The sequence below is a fragment of the Tiliqua scincoides genome, chromosome 9 (genome assembly GCF_035046505.1).
Source record: "Tiliqua scincoides isolate rTilSci1 chromosome 9, rTilSci1.hap2, whole genome shotgun sequence".
Lineage (NCBI taxonomy): Eukaryota > Metazoa > Chordata > Lepidosauria > Squamata > Scincidae > Tiliqua > Tiliqua scincoides.
This window is the reverse complement of record NC_089829.1, coordinates 23,348,779-23,372,983: the sequence shown is the minus strand read 5'-3', so window position 1 is coordinate 23,372,983 and position 24,205 is coordinate 23,348,779. Positions and strand designations below refer to the sequence as shown.

Here is a 24,205-nt window from a genome sequence, read left to right as displayed (position 1 = left end):
ATGTGCTGCACAGCTGCAGCCACTTGAAGGCAATAGGGCCCTCAGGGATATAAGGAACACCTGAGGCAGAAAGGGGGGTGTGGGTTGGAGGAGGAGTGCAGGTTAGAGAGGAGACTGACTGGGCTTATTGACTTTGACTTGGATATTCTGATTTGACTGACTTACTTTGGACTCTGCCCTGGGTACTCTGACTGACTTTGTAACTAATGGACTGCTGGAGACAGTGGAGTTTGGAATGTGGCTGCTGTGCCCAGACCTGCTGAGGACCCAGGGTCTGCTGTAGTGGTGGGAGGCTGCTGGCAGGAGAGAGAACCTCTGCAGGTAGAACAGGCAAGCAACCCTGGAGGTGGGGTCCAGCAGGACTGCAGGGCAGAACCAGGGTCATTTGTTGGGGGAAAGAAGGGGAGCTAATTTACTTAAAGTGGGCATAATTCTCCAGGCAGAGAATGGCCTTGGAATCAGGCAAAACACCATAGAAGACCAGGCGTCTGAAAACACAGGACAAGAATGTATGACAAAACTAACTAAAAGCTAAAAGAGGGAGCTACATTATAAAAATGGGACCTATAAGAGCATAAAAGTAAAAAACCACAACTATATATGCAGTATTATCTTCATTTTAGATGTCAAAAGGGTTTTGTGGCTCCTGAAAACGGGTCCAAATGGCTCTTTGAGTGTTTAAGGTTGCCGACCCCTGACCTAGCTAGCATTGTGCCTTTTGTCTTACAATATCAGTCAACAGAGTACCCCCCCCCCAAAAAAAGGAGGCAGGAGGAAAAAGGGGAGTGGCTAAAAAGGAAAGGGGATTTTGATTTTTAATAATTTTTGGAGACAAAGCCATCAGGAGTGGCTTTTTTCTCTTTGTTGGAGGGGGAGGAAAAAGAGGAAGGTGAAGATCCTGGGTTAAGCTGACACAGACCCCAAGCCTATGTAGGTCTACTCAGAAGTAAGTAAACTGACCCCCATTTGAGTCAATGGGGTTTACTCCCAGGAAAGTGTGGAAAGGATTGCAGCCACGCCCGGCAAGATTACAACTCACCCCAAAGTAGATGGGGACTGCTCGCACACACATACACCCAACATGCAGATGCCATCCCGTTCCTCTCAGGCAAGACAGAGGAATGCAGGCTGGGGCATTGGACACTAAGAGCAGGCTGGGCTCCCCAAGTGGAGGACTTACTCTTCCCTCCCGCTTTGAAGCCTGCCAGGAACGCCCCTGTGATGAGATGCAGCACCTCCGAACTCTTCTCTCCTCCAGCCTTGACCAATCCCAGGATGCCCAGGGCAAGGGGCACACTGGGAAATGTAGTCCTTGGGGCAAGGTTGCACATGGAGAGAGCTCCATGATGAGATGCGGCACCTCTGCCTGCCTAGCCACCCTTCTCTCCCACCTCCTCCCAGCATGTTTCACAGCCCTCGCAGCCTCACGCTGCCCCACCCACCTTGTTCACAGCTGCAGAAGAGCAGCAAGTCAGCAGGGCAGCCCAGCCCCTCTCCCCAAGATGCCTGGTGACACCCCTGGAGGCTAGCCACGCCTCCCTAAGGAGGTGGGACGCACAGATTGAACACATCAGCCTTAGGTGGAGACTACAACACAGAGGAAATGGAAAGGAAATCGGCTGGGGCAGGACAGCAATGAGGACTTGAAGGTAGTCTGGATAGCAACAGTTTCGACACACACCATTCTATAAAGAGCCAAACCTTCCTTCCCAAATTGCACTGAATTGTGCAGTACTCTGGATTCAAAGCCTCATGGTGTCTGGCTTGTTTCTAACTCTCCAAGCTTCAGAAGTTATTGTAAAGGAAATCTTATTCCATATTTTACAACAACATTTGTGACTTGGAATCTGCTCCCAGAAAATCAGCAGGAGGACTAACTCAGCCGAATGTTCAACAGCAAAGAAGTACTGAGAACCCTAGAAGTCCCTCATCCCATGAGCCATTGCAGGGCACAGTTCTTTTTTATTCAGCATCAGTGTATTGGCAACCTTCAGTCTCGAAAGACTATGGTATCGCGCTCTGAATGGTGGTTCTGGCACAGCGTCTAGTGTGGCTGAAAAGGCCAATCCGGGAGTGACAATCCCTTCCACACCGGGAGCAAGTGCAGTCTGTCCCTGGTCTGTCTCCCTGACTATGGGCCTTCCTTCTTTGCCTCTTAGCCTCAGACTGTTGGCAAAGTGTCTCTTCAAACTGGGAAAGGCCATGCTGCACAGCCTGCCTCCAAGCGGGCCACTCAGAGGCCAGGGTTTCCCACTTGTTGAGGTCCATCCCTAAGGCCTTCAGATCCCTCTTGCAGATGTCCTTGTATCGCAGCTGTGGTCTGCCTGTAGGGCGCTTTCCTTGCACGAGTTCTCCATAGAGGAGATCCTTTGGGATCCGGCCATCATCCATTCTCACGACATGACCAAGCCAACGCAGGCGTCTCTGTTTCAGCAGTGCATACATGCTAGGGATTCCAGCACGTTCCAGGACTGTGTTGTTTGGAACTTTGTCCTGCCAGGTGATGCCGAGAATGCGTCGGAGGCAGCGCATGTGGAAAGCGTTCAGTTTCCTCTCCTGTTGTGAGCGAAGAGTCCATGACTCGCTGCAGTACAGAAGTGTACTCAGGACGCAAGCTCTGTAGACCTGGATCTTGGTATGTTCCGTCAGCTTCTTGTTGGACCAGACTCTCTTTGTGAGTCTGGAAAACGTGGTAGCTGCTTTACCGATGCGCTTGTTTAGCTCGGTATCGAGAGAATGAGTGTCGGAGATCGTTGAGCCAAGGTACACAAAGTCATGGACAACCTCCAGTTCATGCTCAGAGATTGTAATGCAGGGAGGTGAGTCCACATCCTGAACCATGACCTGTGTTTTCTTCAGGCTGATTGTCAGTCCAAAATCTTGGCAGGCCTTGCTAAAACGATCCATGAGCTGCTGGAGATCTTTGGCAGAGTGGGTAGTGACAGCTGCATCGTCGGCAAAGAGGAAGTCACGCAGACATTTCAGCTGGACTTTGGATTTTGCTCTCAGTCTGAGATGATGTCTGATGTTATTCAGCATCACACAGTCAGAAACCCATATAACATCTAAGTCTACTTTACGCATGTGAAAGGAGCCCAGTCAGTTCAGTCACAGACAGGGTAGGAATATGGAGGAGGACATGGCACTCACTGCTTCTAAACTGCTTCTCCACTAGAAACACATGCAAAGGTACTTAACTAAGGCCACAATCCTAACCACCTTTCCAGCACTGACATAAAGGCAATGCAACTCCAAGGTAAGGGAACAAACATTGCCTTACCTTGAGGAGCCCTCTATGACTGCCCCCCAACTGCAGGATGCAGCACATGCCCCACTGACACAGCTATGCCAGATTTGGAAAGTTGGTTAAGATTGCACCCTGAAGCTTCTTTCTAGTTCCAAATAAGCCAGGCATAGTTTTTCAAGACCTTGCCTCTTCAAGGCTCATTCTAATTTTCTCCAACTCTGTTTAAGGGTCCACAGTATGGCATGTTCCTGAGGTATGTATTTAAAATAGCTAAACTGCTTTATTTTACAAATTCGTCAAAGGAGGTGACAAAAGTCACCAGTACAACAGTGTGTGCATGTCCAAGAGAAAGAGAGTGCCCTTCTTCACCTCAGCATGGCTTTTTTTTCCCCCAGGAACTGCTGCTGGTGTCTTTCAGATAGTGAGCCTTGGGGGGAGGGAGGGAGCCATTTACTTACTTTATCTATGCAAACAACTTCTTCTTGAAAACCAGCATATACATACCCTTCATGGCCACCACCAAAACCACAAAGTCAGCATCCAGGCATGCAAAGTACAGCAATACAGACCCTGCCTCATGGACCACATGCTCCAGGCTGGTTACACAACTGTCCCCTTCTGCAGCAGAGGCCCATGAGCCCTCCTACCCAGGAGGCACAGTCCATCCTCCATCATAGCATGTACCATTTAATTTACCCCACCGATCCCTTGTTTGGCTGTGGGGCAGGTATGGAATTGGCCTGAGCTGAAGTTATTAGCAAATGCAATCCGTTGGGGTCATATTCTAATAAGATTAAAGTTGCTGTGTGGAGCCGCCATATCTGCAGCTGCTGGAAAAACATGCACTTCTGATTCATAGGCACTACCTTTAGTTCTGGGGAAGAATGAAGTCCAATTAAGTAGCAACATCACAAACTCCTAGGAATGGGGAAATCAGCTATGTTCACTGTGTTCCACTCACTCCCCCCTTGATGCAACCCTCCCATCTTCCCTCTGGGTCACCACAGGCATCAGAGGGACACACAAGAGAAGAGCTCCAGAGTCTGCTGCTCCTCTACCACCACACAGAACTGGAATTACTTTTTTGGTTTTGGTTTTTTTTTTTAAACATGAAAATCCCCCATGGTTCAGGTGAAGGAATGAAGCAGGAGTGTATCTTGAAGACAATAAAAGCCTTGCCTGTTTACCTGAAGATGGTTCTTGGGTCTACATTAGACTCCAGTACACAGAGTTGCCCAGCAGGCAGCTACCCAGAGGTCCATTTCTTTGCTTGCTGCTTCATGCACAGCACCACTGAACTTAAACCACAGGCCTGGTTCAGGATGGAGGAGGGAGAAAGAGCCCGTGGAAGGAGAATAAAAAGCAACAGCAATGAAGTAAATACCAGTACTGATGCCCTAAGCCACAAAAGGCTCTGCAGCCTGTGAGCTCCAGAAGCAATGTTAGGAGCTTGAGAAGCAACGTTTTTCACAAAAATATGGCGCCCACACTTAACTCCTCGAAAAATGCAGACACGGGGGGGGGCACACGCAGAAGAACAGGAGCACAGGTGGAGGGTCTGGCAAACAGCGCCTACACTTACACAGGCTGTGGGGGAGAGACCACTTCCTGATCCTGTTAAGAAGGGCTTTCATTTTCAAGAGTCTACTCCCAAGCAGGCAGACAAACAAAGGATCAGTAAGAATAAATTAGAATTGCACAGAAGGTGAGGGAGGATGGATTATGCCCCTGGGAGGAAGCACCAGATAGGCCCTGCTTTTCTTATTCACAGACTCATGTGCAGAGTGTGACTCATTCTTACCATGGGCACACAGAAAGGCTTGCACTTTAGCAAAATGTCAGTTCAGATGGAAGGAAGCGGGTTTTACCCAAGCGCAGCAGAGGTTAGAGGGAGGAAGGACAGAGTGCAGATAAGCCCCAGCCTCTAGAGTCAGCTATGCAAGAAAGCAGGAAGGGGAAGGGAATCCACATGGGGAGAGAGCCAATATTTATTTAAATGATTTTTATCCTGCCTTTTTCTGTTGAGAACACAAGCACAAGGCAACTCTGAACACACACACACCCACAACAAAATGAAGTCTTAAAAACCAATTAAAATTAAAATTAAAAGTCTTAAAAATCAAAATGTCTTAAAACACTATATAAAGACTATGAACAATATAGAATGGTTAAGCTGGTTAATATAAAATGCACATCCATATGGCCCAGGAAAGAGAAGAGATGGCAGGAAAAGAATGGGCTCACGGTCAGAAGAACCTGCAACAACATGTAAAAGCAGTGTGGAACTAGCATGAAGCAATCAAATTGGAGGGGGGCAAGACCACAGCAAGTGCTTGCCCAATCTCAGGAAACAGACAGCCGGGCAAGCCAGCAGTTGGGGCCAAGTGGCAGAGTTAACACACATCAAAAGGTAACAGGGTGAGCAGGAAAATAATGCTTGGGGGGGAACTAGGGCAGGCTGGCACTCAAAGCATTTAAGGTTTGGTTTCAGGTGGAAAAATGGTGGAAAGAAGAAAGAGTGGCCATGTTTCCTGACAAAGACGGACAGCAGAAGTGTTAAGCACTGTAAGGCAGGGATTCTCAAACTTCTCACCCTGATGAACCACTGCATCATCTGCAGTGAACACTGGGCCCGCTGAAGCCAGGAAGCTGTGGAGTAAAATGGAGCAACTCGCTTCATTGGCTGCATTGTGCTGCAGTTCTCAAACTATGTGTCATGGCCCCACCGGTGGGTCATGACCTGATTTTCAGACCAGGAAGCAGTTTGACATGGCCAATAAAGTCAGTTGTGCACCACTTTACTCTGCAGCTTCCTGGTTGCAGTGGGCAACCCACAATCCATCAAAAATTGGTCTGCAGCCCACAGCCTGAGAAACACTGCTGTAAGGACACTGGCAGTTTGGGAATGCTGAAACTTGAAGTCAGTGCCTTAAGAAATTGGATTTGGATACCTAGAAGTTCAAAATATTGCTTTGACCCAGAATGGCATTTCACCTAAGCAGCTGTTCTAATGGTATAAGTATATACAGACCTGAATGCTACCCATTTCAACACCTGATTCCATGATAAATTCTGCCAAAGTGTTGAATATTTTGACCCAGGCACAGCCTCCATGATAAACCAATGGACTTCCCATACCACAACAAGGCTGTTTTAAAAACAGGTAATTAAGATGGTAATACTTCTCTACCCTTCCCCCAATTTTTAAACGGGATTTTAAGAATAGGAGGAAAGTCACCCACCAAAATGCAACTGAGCTACCAAAGTATCTTGGCACAAGTCAGATTTTCCTGCTTTGACCAATCCCAGTATTATTAAAAGCCTCATCAAAACTAACCACAACACAGTCCTCAGAATCCAACAGCAATCATTTTAGGGACCATTCAGACACTCAAAATGAGATGCTCCCCAACGGTCCCTGCAGACACACCTGGAATGGAGAAGATGTCGTTCATTCAAAAGTTATTCCTATGAACCTAGCAGCTGAAACATACTCCTTTGCAATGGTGGAGGCTACAATCTTGTCTGCGATCAGCACGGATCACAAGTTCTGTTTTACGTACAATCGTATTATGTTACATGGAGAAGATTTAAAATGCCTGAGCAAAGTCCAGGAAGATATTTATTGATTTGATTTAGAGATTTTTTACCCCACTTTCTCTCCCTGCCAGGTACTTAAAGCAAATATCAGCATCTGAATCACCTGCCAGATACCTAGTCACTTATAGTTGCCTGAGATTGCCAAAATATTTTCTATCCTTGCCTAGGCTTCAAAAAATTATTCTCACGACAAGGAATCGGAAATATTTTTTGAGTTCTACTGTTGCCCACCAGAAAACAAGAAGCAGCAGCTTCTCTGCCTCATTCCCTAACCAGGATGCTGGTATTTGATGCATTTCTTAAGAGTAACAGGCAACAAGGAAAGGGCCTGTATTCATGGCTTTTTAGTTATTTTCTGACTCTCAGGCCTGTTCTCCATCTCTTTCTCTGAGGAAGGAAGCTGCCAGGGCTGGGTAGTTCTCCTTTCATTCCCCCTCCTCCACATAACCTGCCACTCAATGCCAAAATTTCACAGCTGGTTGAGTAATTCGTGCTGCGATCTCCAAGGGTGATGCGTGCTGGTCTCAGTACACTGAATATGCTTTGTGGGGTGTGGCTTGGAAGGAAGGGGCTCCAGGATTCATTCTCTCTATGGTTGCTAGGTGAGAAGGGCCACTTCTTCACAAATGGCACCAGTGAAGAAAGGCCTATTGGGGCAGAACGGCCCATTCGTGCCCACAGCTGCGCGGATGGCACTAAAGCCAGCAAACCCACACAAGCAACAGCCTTCATACAGAGAGATATTTCTCAACAAGCCAGCAACTCGCCTCTCACGGATTCTCCAGACAATTAGGTAACTTGTGACTAACAAGCCTGTTCCCATGGAAGCTGGTGCAACACACATCAGCAGCAGCCATTTAAGTAAGCTGAAAGAACAAGCCTGTGTGCGTGCATGAGAGAGAGAGAACACACATGAACAATCACTGATAGTTCATCTGATTCCTCAAGCATTGCTAACTCGCTAATTAGTATCACCAACCCACTTCATGCTTAGAGCAGAGAAGGCTGAAACATAGCAGTGCTCTGAAAAGGCCCCAAAGTCCACCCCAGTCCACCCTTCAATGCCACAAGGGTCCAGCTCAGGTGAACACAGCAACCCAGGCTGTAACACAGCCCAGGGCAGGACCGCCAAGGGATGGCACTCAGAGTCAGTGCTTCGTGCAGACTTCTCCTGCCAGGACAGCAGGTGCTGAACTGGACCTTGATGCTGCAATGCAACTCTGATGGTGGCAGCAGCTGCCAAAACTGGCACATCACTAACACAACAAACTAACTGGTGTTTCTCTCAGCAATTTCCCATGGAATTTGTTGGGGCAGAAAAAAATCCTGGCTGATCAAGTGCTTAAGAACTTGCTAATGGCACCTGGGTCACTGAAACAATTTTCCAGCCCTGGAATCCAATCCTTGGTGCAGAAGAGAATTCCTGAAAGCCTCAACTTAAAAAAAAAAAAATGTTTCTTGCTCTCACGATGCTACATGTCTATTCAAAACTACAAACAGTACTGCTTAAGCCTTCAGGTGCCACACAGCAACCCAACCCCTCATTCTGGTTTCCATTTAGATTTCCTAAACATACATATATACCTATGGACCACCACCCACATGCACAATAGGTGCTTTCCTCACATGGCTGATCCCAGTCCAAACCTCAGAACAGGTATGACTCCACTGCTTTGCATTTGGCAAGTTGCACCTTCTCCATCTCCCATGTGTAATGTGGGGATAATAATATTCATCTCTTAGCAGATATTTGCAGCTGTTGGGAAAGCACCACTCATTTAACACCAGTAGGTTCATCCACCTCATCTACCTGAGGCAGGTTTCCTGTCAGACTAGAACACAGAACCTTGAAGTAAGAGCAAATCTGGATGAATGATGGGTTTGCTCTCACAGACTATTAATTTGTGGCAGTTTACCCCATGGCACATGTGCATCTCAAGACAATATCACACAGGGTAGACCAGAGATAGCAAATGTATTCCCCTGGCCACTTAAACTGGGAATCACACACTTGGCTTCACTCTGTGGAGATATCACTCTTATCACCTATGTGCATGTATCAGGTCTTTCTAGTCCATTCAGTCACAAGCTCTGAAGAGAACTTGGAGTCCAGAGTGCAACTGAATGTGATTCTAAAGCAGACAGCAGAGCTGTACTGCAGCAGCAGAACAACCTGGGTCACAAAGAGGGCCACAGCTTCTCTCACAGTCACAGCATCAGTACCTCAGGCAAACTCCTCCAAGTACAGCATCCAAACTGAACCAGACTCCCACCTCTTGTCTTAGAGCTGATCTGCAGAATATAGCCCATAACCAAGTCAGGGAAAGACAGCAGGAAAACCCCACCAACCTCAGGCAGCTTAATGACAAGGCAGAATCTGCAGCTGCTAGAATGACAGACAAAAAGGCAGGTTAATGATCAATCTCCCAATGACAGATCTCAGGGCAGCAGTTATCAGATTACCACATACTGAGTTTAAATTGCATTCTGCCTTCTGAAAATTTCTTCCACAGTTCCCAATGAACGTGGAATTTTTTTGCTTCCTTCCTGTGGCAGTCAACTGTGATATTTTGCGCTGGGCTGGTAGACAACTGCCACATTCCCCTCATGAGCCAAGCATGACTGACCTGAGGTCTGCCAATAATTAGTTCACCTACATCTCAGGAGAGATGCGGAATGAGTTAATACTTGGAAATGTTTCTGAGATCTTTAGGTGAAAAACTGTGGCAGGGAGAATCTTTAAAAAAAGAGCATGACTGATGAACAGATCTTTTCCTTCAAAACTAGAATTCAGGTTTCTAATAGTAGTCAGTGGCAGGAATGTTGATCCTGGGACCAACTTTTAGATCAGTGTTTCTCAAACTGTGGGTCAGGCCCCACTAGGTGGATCGCGAGCCAATTTTAGGTGGGTCCCCATTCATTTCAATGTTTTATTTTTAATATATTAGACTTGATGCTACCATGGTATGTGACTGCATTTGGGAAAATGTTACAGATCTGTACTTTTAGCAAGCTACTATGTACAGTATATTATTTTAACAATGACAGTAACTAGGACTTACTCCTGGGTAAGTGCAGGTAGGACTGCAGCCTAGGATTGTTAAAAAATTTTCCTGCTTGATGATGTCACTTCTCGTCATGACATTACTTCTGGTGGGTCCTGACATATTCTCATTCTAAAAAGTGTGCCCCAGCTCTAAATGTGTGAGAAGCACTGTTTTAGATGATAGTTCAGCCAGGGTTACCTGATGCAAGTCATGGTATTTCAGTTGTAATGTGGAAAGAATGATAATCTACTCGTAGGAGAGGTGAAAATATGTCAGAGCTAAGTACTGCAACCTATACTACATGCTTCATATACTGTATAAGACTCAAAAACCCTTGCACAGAAGACTACAGTCACTTAACATGGGGTGCCCTAAATTAAGTTTTATGAAGCATGTCTCTCTGAACTGCCTTCTTGCAACTAGCCACATAAAGCAAACTTTTATTGGTGCAACTGAAATGCCAAGATGACTAGCCAACAAAAACAGAGTGGACAGCCTATCCTTTGCTGGCCAGAGCTCAATACACACAATACATGTGGTCACAGCCATTTGGCTAAGTTCCAACTGATATGTGAAATTTTCCCTTGGGGTTTCTGGCTCAAGGCTTCCCCAAATTTTGCTTTTGTGTCCACCCTGTTGACCCTAGCAGCACAGGAGAAGCTCTCCCCCTCCCCCCCATGCTGCCAGCAAAATGCGGCATGCTGGCGCTGAGACTGACTGCAAATGAGACTAATCTGGCCTCTCTTTCCCACTGGCTATCAACACATTGCTTCTTCCTTCCTATGAGCCCTTCAGGTCCTTGCTCAGTAGAAAGTCGAGGGGGAGGGTGTTCTATGACTTTAAACTGCCACTGTCTGATGAATGAGGGAATGAAAGAAAATACTGTAGTGAGCAGGGCACCATTTGTATGTTTAACATGTCTATTCTGCTCGTAGATTGGGGTGGTGCGTATCCTTCCCCTCCTTCCATTTTAGCAACACAAGTCCACAGCTGAAAAATTCCTGCCTGAAACCATGAGATCAACTGCCGGCCAGTGCTGACAATACTGAACTCGATGGTCCAAGGGTCTCACTTGGTATCAGGCAGCTCCCTATGAATCACTAAGCTCTGCCTCATACTTGCTCTAGCTCTCTCACACACACACCCCTGAGAATAGGCAAGGAGGAATGGACAACTCACTTGCTAAATAATCCAGCGCCCATACTCCATGGCTCCCTCTTTCCTAATACATATGCTATTTGTTGATAGGCTTCCTTACCATAAGCACAAAACAATGCAAGTTAAGCACACAATTCCCACCTGGGAGAGACTGTGGGGGTGGGGTGTTAATGCTCTACAACTCCCAATTCTCACTTGGGCCGAAATAACACTTCCCTCTAGGACAGGGGTGCCCAAATCCCGGCCTGCAGGCCACTTGTGGCCTGCTGCAGGTCCCCATCCGGCCCCCAGGTGGTCCCCCCACCTCCAATGGGCACTCGCCCCTCACCCCAGCAAGTGCTGGCCTGCCATGCGAGCTCCGCGCCTTGCTTTCACTCGCTGCCACTGAGCTCAGTGGCAGCGAAGGAAAAACAAGCCCAGCGCGTGCGCAGGGCCTTTTATAGTGAGAAGGTAACGTGAGACTTGCAGGTCTTCCCACTATAGTAACTTGATCTATATAGGTCTTCCCATTATAGTAACTTGCAGGTTTCTTCCCACTATAAAAGACCCTACGCGCTTGTCAGTTGGTCTCTTCCTGCCTTGCCCATGGGGTGGGCTGGGCTCCGCTCCACTGGGCTCGGCTCCCTTCCCCTCCCCTCCCGCAACCTGAGCCAGGGGACTGCAGGAGAGAGAGAGATCTCCTGGGGGGGGAGAGGTCTCTCCCTGCCTTGCTGCTGGGCTTGGCTTCCCTCTCCTCCTGCAACCTGAGCCAGGGGAGTGCAGGAGAGAGAGAGAGAGAGAGAGAGAGAGAGAGAGATCCGGCAGGAGTAAGGGGAGCCCAGCCCAGCCCAGCCCGCAGCATGTCTCGAGGGAGGGAGGGCTGGTTGGCTGGCCAGCCGGCCAGGAAGGCAGGCAGGCAGCAACAGCACATGCTGCCCTAGCTAGCGAGGAAGGGTGGTTAGGTGGGCAGCCAGGTAGGCATGCAGCTGGGCGAGCAGGCAGGCAGCCCAAGCAAATGAGGGAGGGCGATCGGGCAGGTGAGTAGGCGGGTGTATGTGTGTGAAAGTGTGGAAGATCCCCCCTCCATTTGTGTGTGTGTGACAATGGGTTCATAAACTGGCATGAAGATCCCCCCCTTATTAGGGTGAATGGGATCATAAACTGGCATGAAGATCCCCCTGCCCCAATTAGGGTGAATGGAATCGTAAACTGGATTGAATTCATTCATTCATTTTCTGTCTCTAATATATTTATATATGCAAATTTATTCAAATTTGAAATGTAAATTGATTCTTTTTTTTTTCCTGGCTCCCCACACAGTGTCAGAGAGATGTTGTGGCCCTCCTGCCAAAAACTTTGAGCACCCCTGCTCTAGGCAACTATACAAACCCAGAATGAAAATCTAAATTTTCTGGAGGCCTTAGTATAAGAAGTAGGCCTCTCGCTCTCTCTCACTGTTGTTCCCAGGGAGTCAGAGCTCTGAAAGCCACAGCCACACCTTCCAACTACCAGAAATTAAAGGTTCAAGGGCACCCTCAGCTGTGAGTCACCAACATATGTTAAAGCGTTCAACAGGGTTTAATTTAAGGAGCATGTCAAACATTTGCAAGCATTCCTGAAACAGCAAGAGCAGAAAAACAGGCCAAGCACATGACACAAGACAGATACACAGAAAGAAGGAAAGCATATGGCTTGGGGGGGAGGAGTCTGGCACCTTCCAGTCAGTGCCATGACTCAGCCAGCAGCACAGGGAAAACGAGGCAAGAGCGAGGACCCACAGGAGTAGTGGCCAACTTTGGGACACTTCCCCTGCTGACCAACTGCAATTGCCTCACTGGTCACGCCAAAGCCCTTCCATTGTGGTGGATATCTTCTGCTGACGAGACACACCCCCCTCACAGGCTTCAGAGAAATAGAGTGCTGCACTCAGATCTGGACAAGCTCCAAGCTCTTGTCTCAACACAGCACCAAAGATCCGCCTGAGGCTGCATTAGTGAGAAAGATCTCTGAAATATGTTCCTGGCCTCTGCTTTCTTGTTCCACTGCCACCTTGGATGCAGCAAGAATAATTATATGCAAAATACGCTTGCACAAAGTGAGGGGGTAAATTAGGCCAATATTTCTAGCACATTTGGAAGGCTGTTGGGGGCAGCAACAGAGAGAAAAATGAGAAGCATGTTGATGTGGGGGGGCAGGCAGGGGAGAAAATGCTCTGATCCCCCAAAACATGGAATAGTGTTGTAACAGATACCCCAAACAGACAGCATGGTATTTTTACATGGAGCTAGGCAGGAAATTGCCTCAAGAGTTTCAGTGCCAAATGAAAAGCTACTCTATCATTCTGGATAATATATGCTTTCTAAACACACAGCACCCACTGCTGACCTCGCAACACACAATTCAGCAGCTTGAGAAATCTGATAAAGGGAAGAAGGTTTACCTGCCCACAGAGAAGCTCTAGGAGCTTTTTGTACTGCAACAGAGAGACCAACCGTGACTGGCTTAAAAGCAACCTCCTGTATCTAAATGGAGCAGTGTATGCTTGCCATCTCTTCTGTGCGTCATGCCAAGAAACTCTGAGGTGGGGGGAAACCACTTCTGTTCAGCATTCAGAGCACTTGCTTTTAACACACGTCACAACAAGATGCAAATAATGCAGCTCAAAAATAAAGCTGCTTATTGCTCCTTCTAAACACAGCAGCCCTCAGGCCCTGCAAGCCCTGAGCATTTCCAGTTCAAACTGAGAACTTCAAGACCTTTTCTCATGAACGCAGAACTGCATCCTCACTGCACCTTCCCAATGGAAATGGGTGCGGGAGAAGGGGTCTGGAACCTTTTTATCAGACGAGAGCAAGAAGAGTGGAAAACAGAGGAAACCCCATATCAGGGGGATGAGGGGAGAACGTGGGCATTTTCAGGACACGGCCCATTTTTTGGTCATAAGTTCGATTCATAAAACTTTGCGGAAGCAACTGCCATTTTGCTTCCCAGAGTATCTCCCAAAGTATCACCCAAAGTTCTGATTCTAAAGTGACTCCTGCCCAAGTTCAAGATGCATCATCCTCTTTGCTGACTATCTAGCTTCATTTGCAGGCCACACCAAGTACTTCCCACTGAGCTGTTACTATTTTGTTTGCTTTTTCAAAGACCAAAGTGGAATGAGTAAAAAAAAACAACCATTCAGACATGGTCCTTGACTGACACCCTTCCTCACCCCTTTTTTGCACCAGTAGACAACTCGCAGGAGAAAGTAAACTCAAGAGCTGCCTCCTGCCACGTCAGACCACCAGCCCACCTTGTTTGATCCATCTCCTACAGCTGGCAGCAGCATCCCCAGATCTCAGGCAAACCTCTTTCTCTGCCTCACACCTCAAGACCCTTTCCCCTGGAGACTGTGCAAAGAGGAACAGAAAAGTGGGTCTCCAGCATACAAAACAGCTGCTCTGTCACTGAACTCTGGTCCTTCACCCAGCCAGATGCGAGCCCTGCCCAAGCCCTGCCCCAGTTCTTCACTCCCACTTGCATACTTATTTGCCAAGCTTGATTTGTCCTGGAGGTGACTCCTGACTCCAGGGGAAGTACATACTTGGGCTTCACTGAGTTAAAGTTTAACCAAAAGAGCAGGGGTGGGGTGGCAGCAGTCCTCCCCCCTCCCCCCATCAATTTGATCAATCAAAGGTACTGGGGCACAGCACATTCACACTGCCCTCCTCTTAACACACACTACTAATACAGGAAATACAGGCATGTCCTGCGCAAGGGTTCTGTTCTGGAACCACAAATACAGGAGAATGCCTTGCCCCCAATCTCTGAAGCTGAGGGGAGCTATGCTCCCCTTGCCTCTGGGGAGTCCTCTGAGCCCAGCAGAGGCTGCGGATGGATGTCCTAGACCAGTAATTTTCAACCTTTTTAATCTCATGGCAACCTTTTTAATCTCACTGACAAGGCACTAAAATTGTCAAGGTTTTTGTTATCAGATTTTTGTCAATTGACAAGGCACACCATGCTGCCAGTGGGGTACTCACATTTCCATTGACCCTACTAATAAATGACCCCTCAAATTTCTGTGGCACCCCTGTGGACCACTCACAACATACCAGTGTGCCACTGCACACTGGTTGAAAATGGCTGCCCTAGACGGAGCCCTAGAGGTTAAAAAAGTCACTTTAGGTTTCTCCATGAAACAAGTGGCATTTTTAATGACTTATAAAGGTATTGGGAGGCCCGGGGAAGCTGGGTTCACAGGACCCTCTGGAGGTGAGGGGAGCAGAGCCTCTTACATGGACCCAACTGGAGCTCTACCTCCTACAGTCATGACAAATGGAGGGGAACGGGCCTCCTCTTGTCTTCCATGATGGCAACCTCAACCTTCTCAGACTGTTTTAGTTTGCCATGTTCATAAAGACACACACGGATTTACAAGTGATGGAAGATGCCTCTGGTTTCCAAGGAGAGAGACATATTGCTACACAACAGGCTTCACCAATTTCTACTCTGATTAGCAGGGTTAGAAAAAAAATCCTGTCAACATCCTGTGAGACATTGTAATTCCCACTTTTGGTATATTTAGAAGTGATTTTTACACTGAGGAAAACAGAATCCTTGGAGACAGAGGAGGCATTCTGACAAACAAGGATGCACTACAAGACAGATCTAAGGGTCATGCATACTAAAAGCCAGAGCTTTTAGCAGGGTTTAAGGCCGAGAACCAGGTCTCAACACAAAGGCTGACAATGAAGCACATGGCAAACAAGAATGCACAGAATTCCTCTCTTTCACCAAGACTGACTCCTGCTAAAGTGGTGTCCTCATATTTAGCAGGGGGTGAGCAACAGCCCCTCTTCACTCCAGCATACTGCCTTTTCCAGGGCCTCTTCTGCACCTCTCTTTAGATTGTGGGCCCTTAGGGGATAGGGAACCATTTATCAACTTGTTTTGCTACATAAACTGCTTTGCAAACTACTTTTTGTTGAAAAGTTGTATATAAATACTAAACAACCACAAAGACATGTCTGTCAGGGATGGCTTACTGCTTCCTGACAGAGTACAGCCTGCGGATGCGTAAAGCCTGCTCAGTACCAGGTATCTCCAGGTAGGGCTGGGAAAAGTCTACTATCCAAAATCCTGAAATGCTGCTGCCAGACAGCACTGCAGACAATGGTTTGCCTCAGTATGAAGCAGCTTCATATGCCCCTGCAAGTCCTCCAAACTGGTCTCATATATCAGACTTTACCGAAAAGGGCTTGGAGTTGCTTAGAGGAAAGGACTGAGTAGCAAAATTTCTGAAGACAGCACAGTCAGAACCGACAAGTCAGAAGCTAAGATAAGGGAACATTCTAGCTAGGTTCCCATCAAGCAGTCTCTCCCTGTCTGGCAACAGTTTTCCAGACTCCCAAAGCAGAAACCTTTACCTCCTTCAGGTAGAGGTTACGGTGACTGGACTAGGGGTCTCATACATGCAAAAACTGTGCTTACTGCTGTGTCCCCAACCCAAGGAGGAGCTACTTTAAACAGAATCAGCAGCTCATCTAGTGCAGAAGCATCTGCCTCTTCAGCTTTTCAAGACCTCTGACCTTGCTACCCCAGAGCCTTCCGATCAAGACAACTGGGACTGAACAAGGCATTTTGCACATGATGAAGCAGGCTCTCCTAGACAATGATCATACATATACCTAGAATACACCTGCTACATAGAGGTGGAGCCTATTTATCCACGTTAGTTCCATGACTCAGCTCTATTAACAAAGAACGCATTGTGCTAAATTCCATAGAGTTACACAAATACGCTGCAGCCTGACACTTCCGGATGGAAGGAAACTAAGGCAGCAGTTATCAAGCCCCTCCCCTCCTCCGTACTCAGCCCTCCCGTTGCTAGCTGTCCCGCTTCTTCCACAGGTGGGATACTGAGCTTTTAAGAGTCCAGTCCTATGCATTTCTACTCAGAAGTAAGTCCCATTCCAGTCAATGGGGTTTACTCCCAGGAAAGTGTGGAGAGGATTGTAGCCTTGCTGGGCTGTTTTGTTTCTGTAGGCTGGAGAACGGAGAGCCTGCACCATCTGGGGAGGGATTCGGCAAACACTCCCTGGGTTTTTTAAAGCAATCCCCTCTGTTGCTACCACACCTCCCCCTGTCTGTCTGTGTGTGAGAGAGAGAGAGCGCGCTCCATCTTGCTGGAGCTCTGGCTCTGGTTACAGAGGTTTTCCGCCCCCCCCCTTCTCCTCTTTGCTGTTCAGGGGCTTCAAGAGTGTTACTGTTCCTTTGCAAGGGGAACCTCTTCCATGGCTCCAGGGCTATTTCCCTGCCTGTTTGAGGTGGAGCCTTTTTGCAGTGTTTTGGGCTGCTTGGAGCAAAGATAAAAAATCCGTGGATAAATAGGTTGCACCTGTATGAACTGAAAGGGTCAAACTTCCCCAGGTTTGGGGAAGCAGCTTCCCCAATTTCCACAAGCAGCTTCAGATACAGGCTGGACAAAGAAAAGCAGAGCATGGCCAGTGACCTTCCCAACTGTGACCAGTCTTGCAAAGTGCTGTAGTACTATGGAGGCTAAATAAAACACATCAATTTCACTACCTTTCCCCTTCCGCTAAGAGCCAGAGCACTTTAGTCGAGAAGAGTATCCACCAACAGCAAGGGCCATAAAGAAAACTTAGAAAAGGGAGCCATGTCTACAAAACATATCAAAATGTACTATTTGCATGACTTCTCCTCCTTGTAAGCTGCCGCTTTTCAGACTCTGCCCCCAAACAAAACAACCACTGCCTTCTCAATTGTGTGTTACCTTCCAACCACCACGCTGGTACCTCTTGCGCACATCAGGAACTGACACGTGGCATATGCAAGTTAAGCAACAGCACCTTCTTGGGAGTGGAGTATGGCTACAAGCTTTTGCAACCCCCTTTTTCACTCAGTTGCACTAACATAGCTTTTCACATTGTTCACATCAGCATAACTTCAGAAAGTGAGAGGCAGCATACATAGAAACAGGTATAACCTGATTCTGCCAACTCAGTACCACGGGCACAGGCAAAGGTTAGAGTCTGCAACGACTATTCAATACATTTAATAACACCACCAACAGCATGCTATGCATCGCTTGGGGCAGTCCCTGCCCAGACAATAAGACATCCAAGTCAACACAGAGAAAACGCTTGTGAGGTGAGAGGAGAAAGGAAAATGCCATATGCAACAGCAGGTTGCCAGACCTCCCAGCACGGCTTGTCAAAAACAAAAAAGCAAGCCTCGCCCAGAAAGCAAAAAGCCCGCTTTCTATCCTGGGTGGGCTGGCCTTGCCATTTCCTCTATCACCACTCAACCCAGAAGCAGCTGCAATACTCCTTCTCCCTTACCTGTATCCGAATCTTTTTGATCTCCATTTGTTCCGACAGTGAAAGGCAACTTCCGTTTTGTAGCTCTCTCTTTCACTTCTTTGCCGCCATCACTCCGGTCCAATTTTGGAGTCTTGGTTAGAGAAACTTTATCTTTATCCTAAGGAGGAAAGAAAAATGCAGATTTTCACAACAGCACCAAAGTATGGGCAAAATCGTATTTGGCTAAGCAAATCTGGTGTGTGAGAGACCTGTGTTCTATAGAATTGACAGAGATTGTGTTCATAGACCAAACAAGCATGTCTGCACATTATCAAAGGTGAAATGCAAACAAAAATATTCAGTTTGCATGTACAGGTTGAGACTAATTATTCGCATGGGTTCCATTCCAAGCACTCAGAGTGGATAAAAAAAATTATAAAAAACTATTTGCACTATAGCAAATCAATTTAAAAAACAAAGTTTCTTTGCTCCAGTGATTGAAAAACAACCTTGCTGACCTTTTGACTCTAAGATAAGAGTCATTAAAAAGACAATCCATCAGCACTTCACTCAGCCCCTCCCTTCACCAATGCAAAGTGATCATCTTTCTTTCATGTGCTGGGGGAAGGGAGGGGTCTGCAGGAGAGAGAGGATTGATGGATTGTTAGCCTGCTGCCCCCCCCCCTCATTAAGGAGGCTGTTGTTAAAGGACTGTTCAGTTTTTAAAACTGATTTTAAAGGGATGCATTTTTCCCCTTCTCCAAGGATCAGCACATTCTCTCTCATTTGTAGGGGCCATATGTGTTGAGTCAAATCCTTGTATAAAAAATTCGCGTATAAATAGGCTGGACCTGTAATGGATATCATGGTTGCACTCTACCTACCAGCCAGGGGGACCACTGTGATCTGGAGTGCTTTGAAAGGACAGGTGCCACAAGAACCCACTGAACGTTGTCTGCAACATCACCTGCAATAAGCAGCACAGCTCATCTCCGCCAGGTCTAATCCGAACTTGCATTTTTTTTGGGGGGGGGGGGGGGCTTGAAAGGAAGCTAAAGTTTAATTGCTTCAAGTGTGCCGAAGCTTCATTCATTTCACAAATATGACTCAGGCAAAAATCACAGACAACTACCACCCTGGCTCCAATGGGCAATTTAAAAGGGCAATTTGACTTTGATACCCCTGCGGTCAAGTTTCACTGTAGAGGTGAAACTCACAAGACTTCTCAAAATGTTTGCCCTGAAACTAGACAATTGCAGCATCCCCTGTGAGTATGTTCTTTGTGTTAAGATCTCTGCTTGGTTCAAGAGAGACTAGTGTGGTTCACTGAAACTTAATAAACAGCATCCAAAAGATCCAGCTGCATTTCAGATACCAGCTCAAACTTCAATGGCACAAGCAGCTGAGGAGTTTTCCCCAACAATAGTCTCTTGGGTGAGTCCTGGGAAAGAAATGCCTACTTGGGACACAAAATCTGAATCCCATTTAATGACCAAACACATATCAATCAATTATCTGGAAAGAGCTAAGAGACCTAGTAGATTCCTGAAGATTTAAAACATTAATAAGGCAGCAGCACTTGGTAAAGTTATACCAAACAGTTGTGTGCAATTAGCGATTGCATCTACCATTCACAATGAATGCCCATGTACTCTGTTGTGCAGGTGATCTGATCAGAGCTCAGGAACAACCATTCTGGTTTGGATACTATTTATTCTTTTAAGACGTTTCAGTACATTCCCACCTCCTGAAAAGGTACTTGAAGTTTCTAGGAAGCAAATTCATCTACTGATTAATAAACATGGAATCTTAAAAAAAAACTGCAGAGGTTTTTTCCTTGTGACACACAGTATTATCAGCTTGAGGAATTCAATGTTCTGGCACTGATCAGACTGCTGCCAAACTTCTCAGCCACCTACTGGGCCAGGACTCCAGTCAGAAAAAGAGCACACATTCCGTCCACATCGACAAGTCACCTCTGTGTGCTGAAAGAGGTGTGGTGAAAGGAAAGCAAGGTCACTATTCCCCAAACAGGAAGGAAAGACAGCCATCTGCTACTGGGACCAGACCATCCACACACCCCTTTCCCTGGATATTTCAGACTTGCCACTGCCACTGTGGGATCCCAATGAACAGGAGTAGCAAATCCCAAAGCAGTTTCTGGCTCTGCATTGGGAGTGGGGACGACGACTGCTATTTCAAAGCCCTCAAAAAGGGAGGGTACAATTTCTAAAACCCCAATCTGTTAGAAGCATCTGTTACAATCATAACAGCTAGATGACTGAATTCAGTAAGTTGGAGCCTTTTATGGAAAACCTCTCACACAAATATTGGAGGGGGAATATCATTTGTCAGAAACTTCACAAGTGCTTTAAGAATAAATGGCACCATGGGCCGCTCCTTCCCAGAGCAGAACACTCTAAGAGAGACTCCCAGAACAGCTGAGCACCCCACTGTAACACTTGCTCGGTCTCACAGACTCAAAGCTTTAAACAGCACCATGAACATCAGACTACAGACTTCGTTTGCTCCAACAGACAGCAACAAGTGGGTGCCTCCTTCTCTTGATGTACCCCCATGTCAAAGATGCACTCCACAGGGAAAGTTACTCTGACCTCCAATGTGCAGGACCTTTCACATCAGGCATGTTCTCACTGAGGGGGCACATCAAGAAAGGAACTCCCACATGAAATCCAAGGTGGCCAAGTCCACACTAGTGGACCCTCTCTCACCAGAGACTGCACATCTCAGTCAACCCAAACTTCAGCCATTTTTTATGGAAGCTGCATTTGAAGGCTTCCCACATGAATGCCTTTTCATGACGTGTGTATCCACTCTTCCTCCAAGAAGACTAAGGCAGCATATGGCCCCTCCACATTTTGCCCTTTAAAGAGATTAGATTGAAAGATGGTGACTGGACCCAGGGTGCCAAGTGAGTACCATGGCTGAGATGAGCAGCTACAGGCATGGAGCAGCCCTGCTGGATCAGAGCAAGGGCTCATCTATCTCAGCATCCTGCTTCCTCCTCACAGTGGCCAACCAGACTTCTCTGGAAAGCAAAAGCCCTCCCAGGCACATTAATTCTGAATGTGAAGGCTTCACATAGCCACAACCGAGACAGATTTCTCTTCCTTCATCATGAGCATGGCCTCTATAGGAACCTCAACCAGAAGCTGACACACTTGTGGCAGCGAGTAGAGCAAAGTAGAGATTGAAGGTGGGTCCGACTCCACCGTAGAATCTCTGTGGGTTAAATTACCTGGGTTAAATTACCAGGCTTGTGCAGCGATGTAATACTGGGAGCGTGCTATCGTCCTCCAGACCAGAAATCGGAAGGGGACCTTGAAATGAGGAAACAGATCAGGGAGGTGACAAGGAGGGACAGGGTTGTAATCATGGGGGACTTCAATTATCCTCATATAGACTGGGTCAATTTGTGTTCTGGTCACGATAAGGAGACCGGATTTCTTGACGTGCTAAATGACTGTGGCTTAGAGCAGCTAGTCACGGAGCCCACCAGAGGGCAGGTGACTCTGGATTTAATATTGTGCGGTACACAGGACCTGGTTAGAGATGTAAATGTTACTGAGCCATTGGGGAACAGTGATCATGCTGTGATCCGTTTTGACATGCATGTTGGGGGAAGAATACCAGGCAAATCTCTAACAAAAACCCTTGACTTCCGACGGGTGGACTTCCCTCAAATGAGGAGGCTGGTTAGGAGGAGGTTGAAAGGGAGGGTAAAAAGAGTCCAATCTCTCCAGAGTGCATGGAGGCTGCTTAAAACAACAGTAATAGAGGCCCAGCAGAGGTGTATACCGCAAAGAAAGAAGGGTTCCACTAAATCCAGGAGGGTGCCCGCATGGCTAACAAGCCAAGTCAGAGAGGCTGTGAAGGGCAAGGAAGCTTCCTTCCGTAAATGGAAGTCTTGCCCTAATGAGGAGAATAAAAAGGACCATAAACTGTGGCAAAAGAAATGTAAGAAGGTGATATGGGAGGCCAAGCGAGACTATGAGGAACGCATGGCCAGCAACATTAAGGGGAATAATAAAAGCTTCTTCAAATATGTTAGAAGCAGGAAACCCGCCAGAGAAGCGGATGGATGGTGGATCTGGATGGTGAGGGAGGGAAAGGGGAGATAAAAGGAGACTTAGAGATGGCAGAGAAATTAAATGAGTTCTTTGCATCTGTCTTCACGGCAGAAGACCTCGGGCAGATACCGCTGCCCGAACGGCCCCTCCTGACCGAGGAGTTAAGTCAGATAGAGGTTAAAAGAGAAGATGTTTCAGACCTCATTGATAAATTAAAGATCAATAAGTCACAGGGCCCTGATGGCATCCACCCAAGAGTTATTAAGGAATTGAAGAATGAAGTTGCAGATCTCTTGACTAAGATATGCAACTTGTCCCTCAAAACGGCCACGGTGCCAGAAGATTGGAGGATAGCAAATGTCACGCCTATCTTTAAAAAGGGAAAGAGGGGGGACCCAGGAAACTATAGGCCGGTCAGCCTAACATCTATACCAGGTAAGATGGTGGAATGCCTTATCAAAGATAGGATCTCAAAACACATAGATGAACAGGTCTTGTTGATGGAGAATCAGCATGGCTTCTGTAAGGGTAAGTCTTGCCTCACAAACCTTATAGAATTCTTTGAAAAGGTCAACAGGCATGTGGATGTGGGAGAACCCGTGGACATTATATATCTGGACTTTCAGAAGGCATTCGACACGGTCCCTCACCAAAGGCTACTGAAAAAACTCCACGGTCAGGGAATTAGAGGACAGGTCCTCTCATGGATTGAGAACTGGTTGGAGGCCAGGAAGCAGAGAGTGGGTGTCAATGGGCAATTTTCACAATGGAGAGAAGTGAAAAGTGGTGTGCCCCAAGGATCTGTCCTGGGACCAGTGCTTTTCAAACTCTTCATAAATGACCTGGAGACAGGGTTGAGCAGTGAGGTTGCAAAGTTTGCGGATGACACCAAACTTTTCCGAGTAGTGAAGACCAGAAGTGATTGTGAGGAGCTCCAGAAGGATATCTCCAGACTGGCAGAATGGGCAACAAAATGGCAGATGTGTTTCAATTTCAGTAAGTGTAAAGTTGTGCACATTGGGGCAAAAAATCAAAACTTTAGATATAGGCTGATGGGTTCTGAGCTGTCTGTGACAGATCAGGAGAGAGATCTTGGGGTGGTGGTGGACAGGTCGATGAAAGTGTCGACCCAATGTGCGGCGGCAGTGAAGAAGGCCAATTCTATGCTTGGGATCATTAGGAAAGGTATTGAGAACAAAACGGCTAACATTATAATGCCGTTGTACAAATTGATGGTAAGGCCACACCTGGAGTATTGTGTCCAGTTCTGGTCGCCACATCTCAAAAAAGACATAGTGGAAATGGAAAAGGTGCAAAAGAGAGCGACTAAGATGATTACGGGGCTGGGGCACCTTCCTTATGAGGAAAGGCTACGGCGTTTGGGCCTCTTCAGCCTAGAAAAGAGACGCCTGAGGAGGGACATGATTGAGACGTACAAAATTATGCAGGGGATGGACAGAGTGGATAGGGAGATGCTCTTTACACTCTCACATAATACCAGAACTAGGGGACATCCACTAAAATTGAGTGTTGGGAGAGTTAGAACATACAAAAGAAAATATTTCTTTACTCAGCATGTGGTTGGTCTGTGGAACTCTTTGCCACAGGATGTGATGATGGTGACTGGCCTGGACGCCTTTGAAAGGGGACTGGACGAGTTTCTGGAGGAAAAATCCATTACGGGGTACAAGCCATGATGTGTATGCGCAATCGCCTGATTTTAGAAATGGGTTATGTCAGAATGGCAGATGCAAGGGAGGGCACCAGGATGCAGGT

The 24,205-nt window shown here is 47.1% G+C and overlaps 1 protein-coding gene across 2 annotated transcripts in view; it reads right to left on the bottom strand.

Annotated features, from left to right (window-relative positions):
* The window catches only part of ANKRD11 (ankyrin repeat domain containing 11), a 185,081-nt gene that overhangs the window by 33,258 nt on the left and 127,618 nt on the right, over window positions 1-24,205 (bottom strand). For both annotated transcript variants that reach the window (XM_066636764.1, XM_066636765.1), the window contains exon 4: window positions 18,378-18,516. In XM_066636764.1, the coding sequence (XP_066492861.1) occupies window positions 18,378-18,516 (139 nt within the window). The remainder of the gene's footprint in view (window positions 1-18,377; window positions 18,517-24,205) is intronic.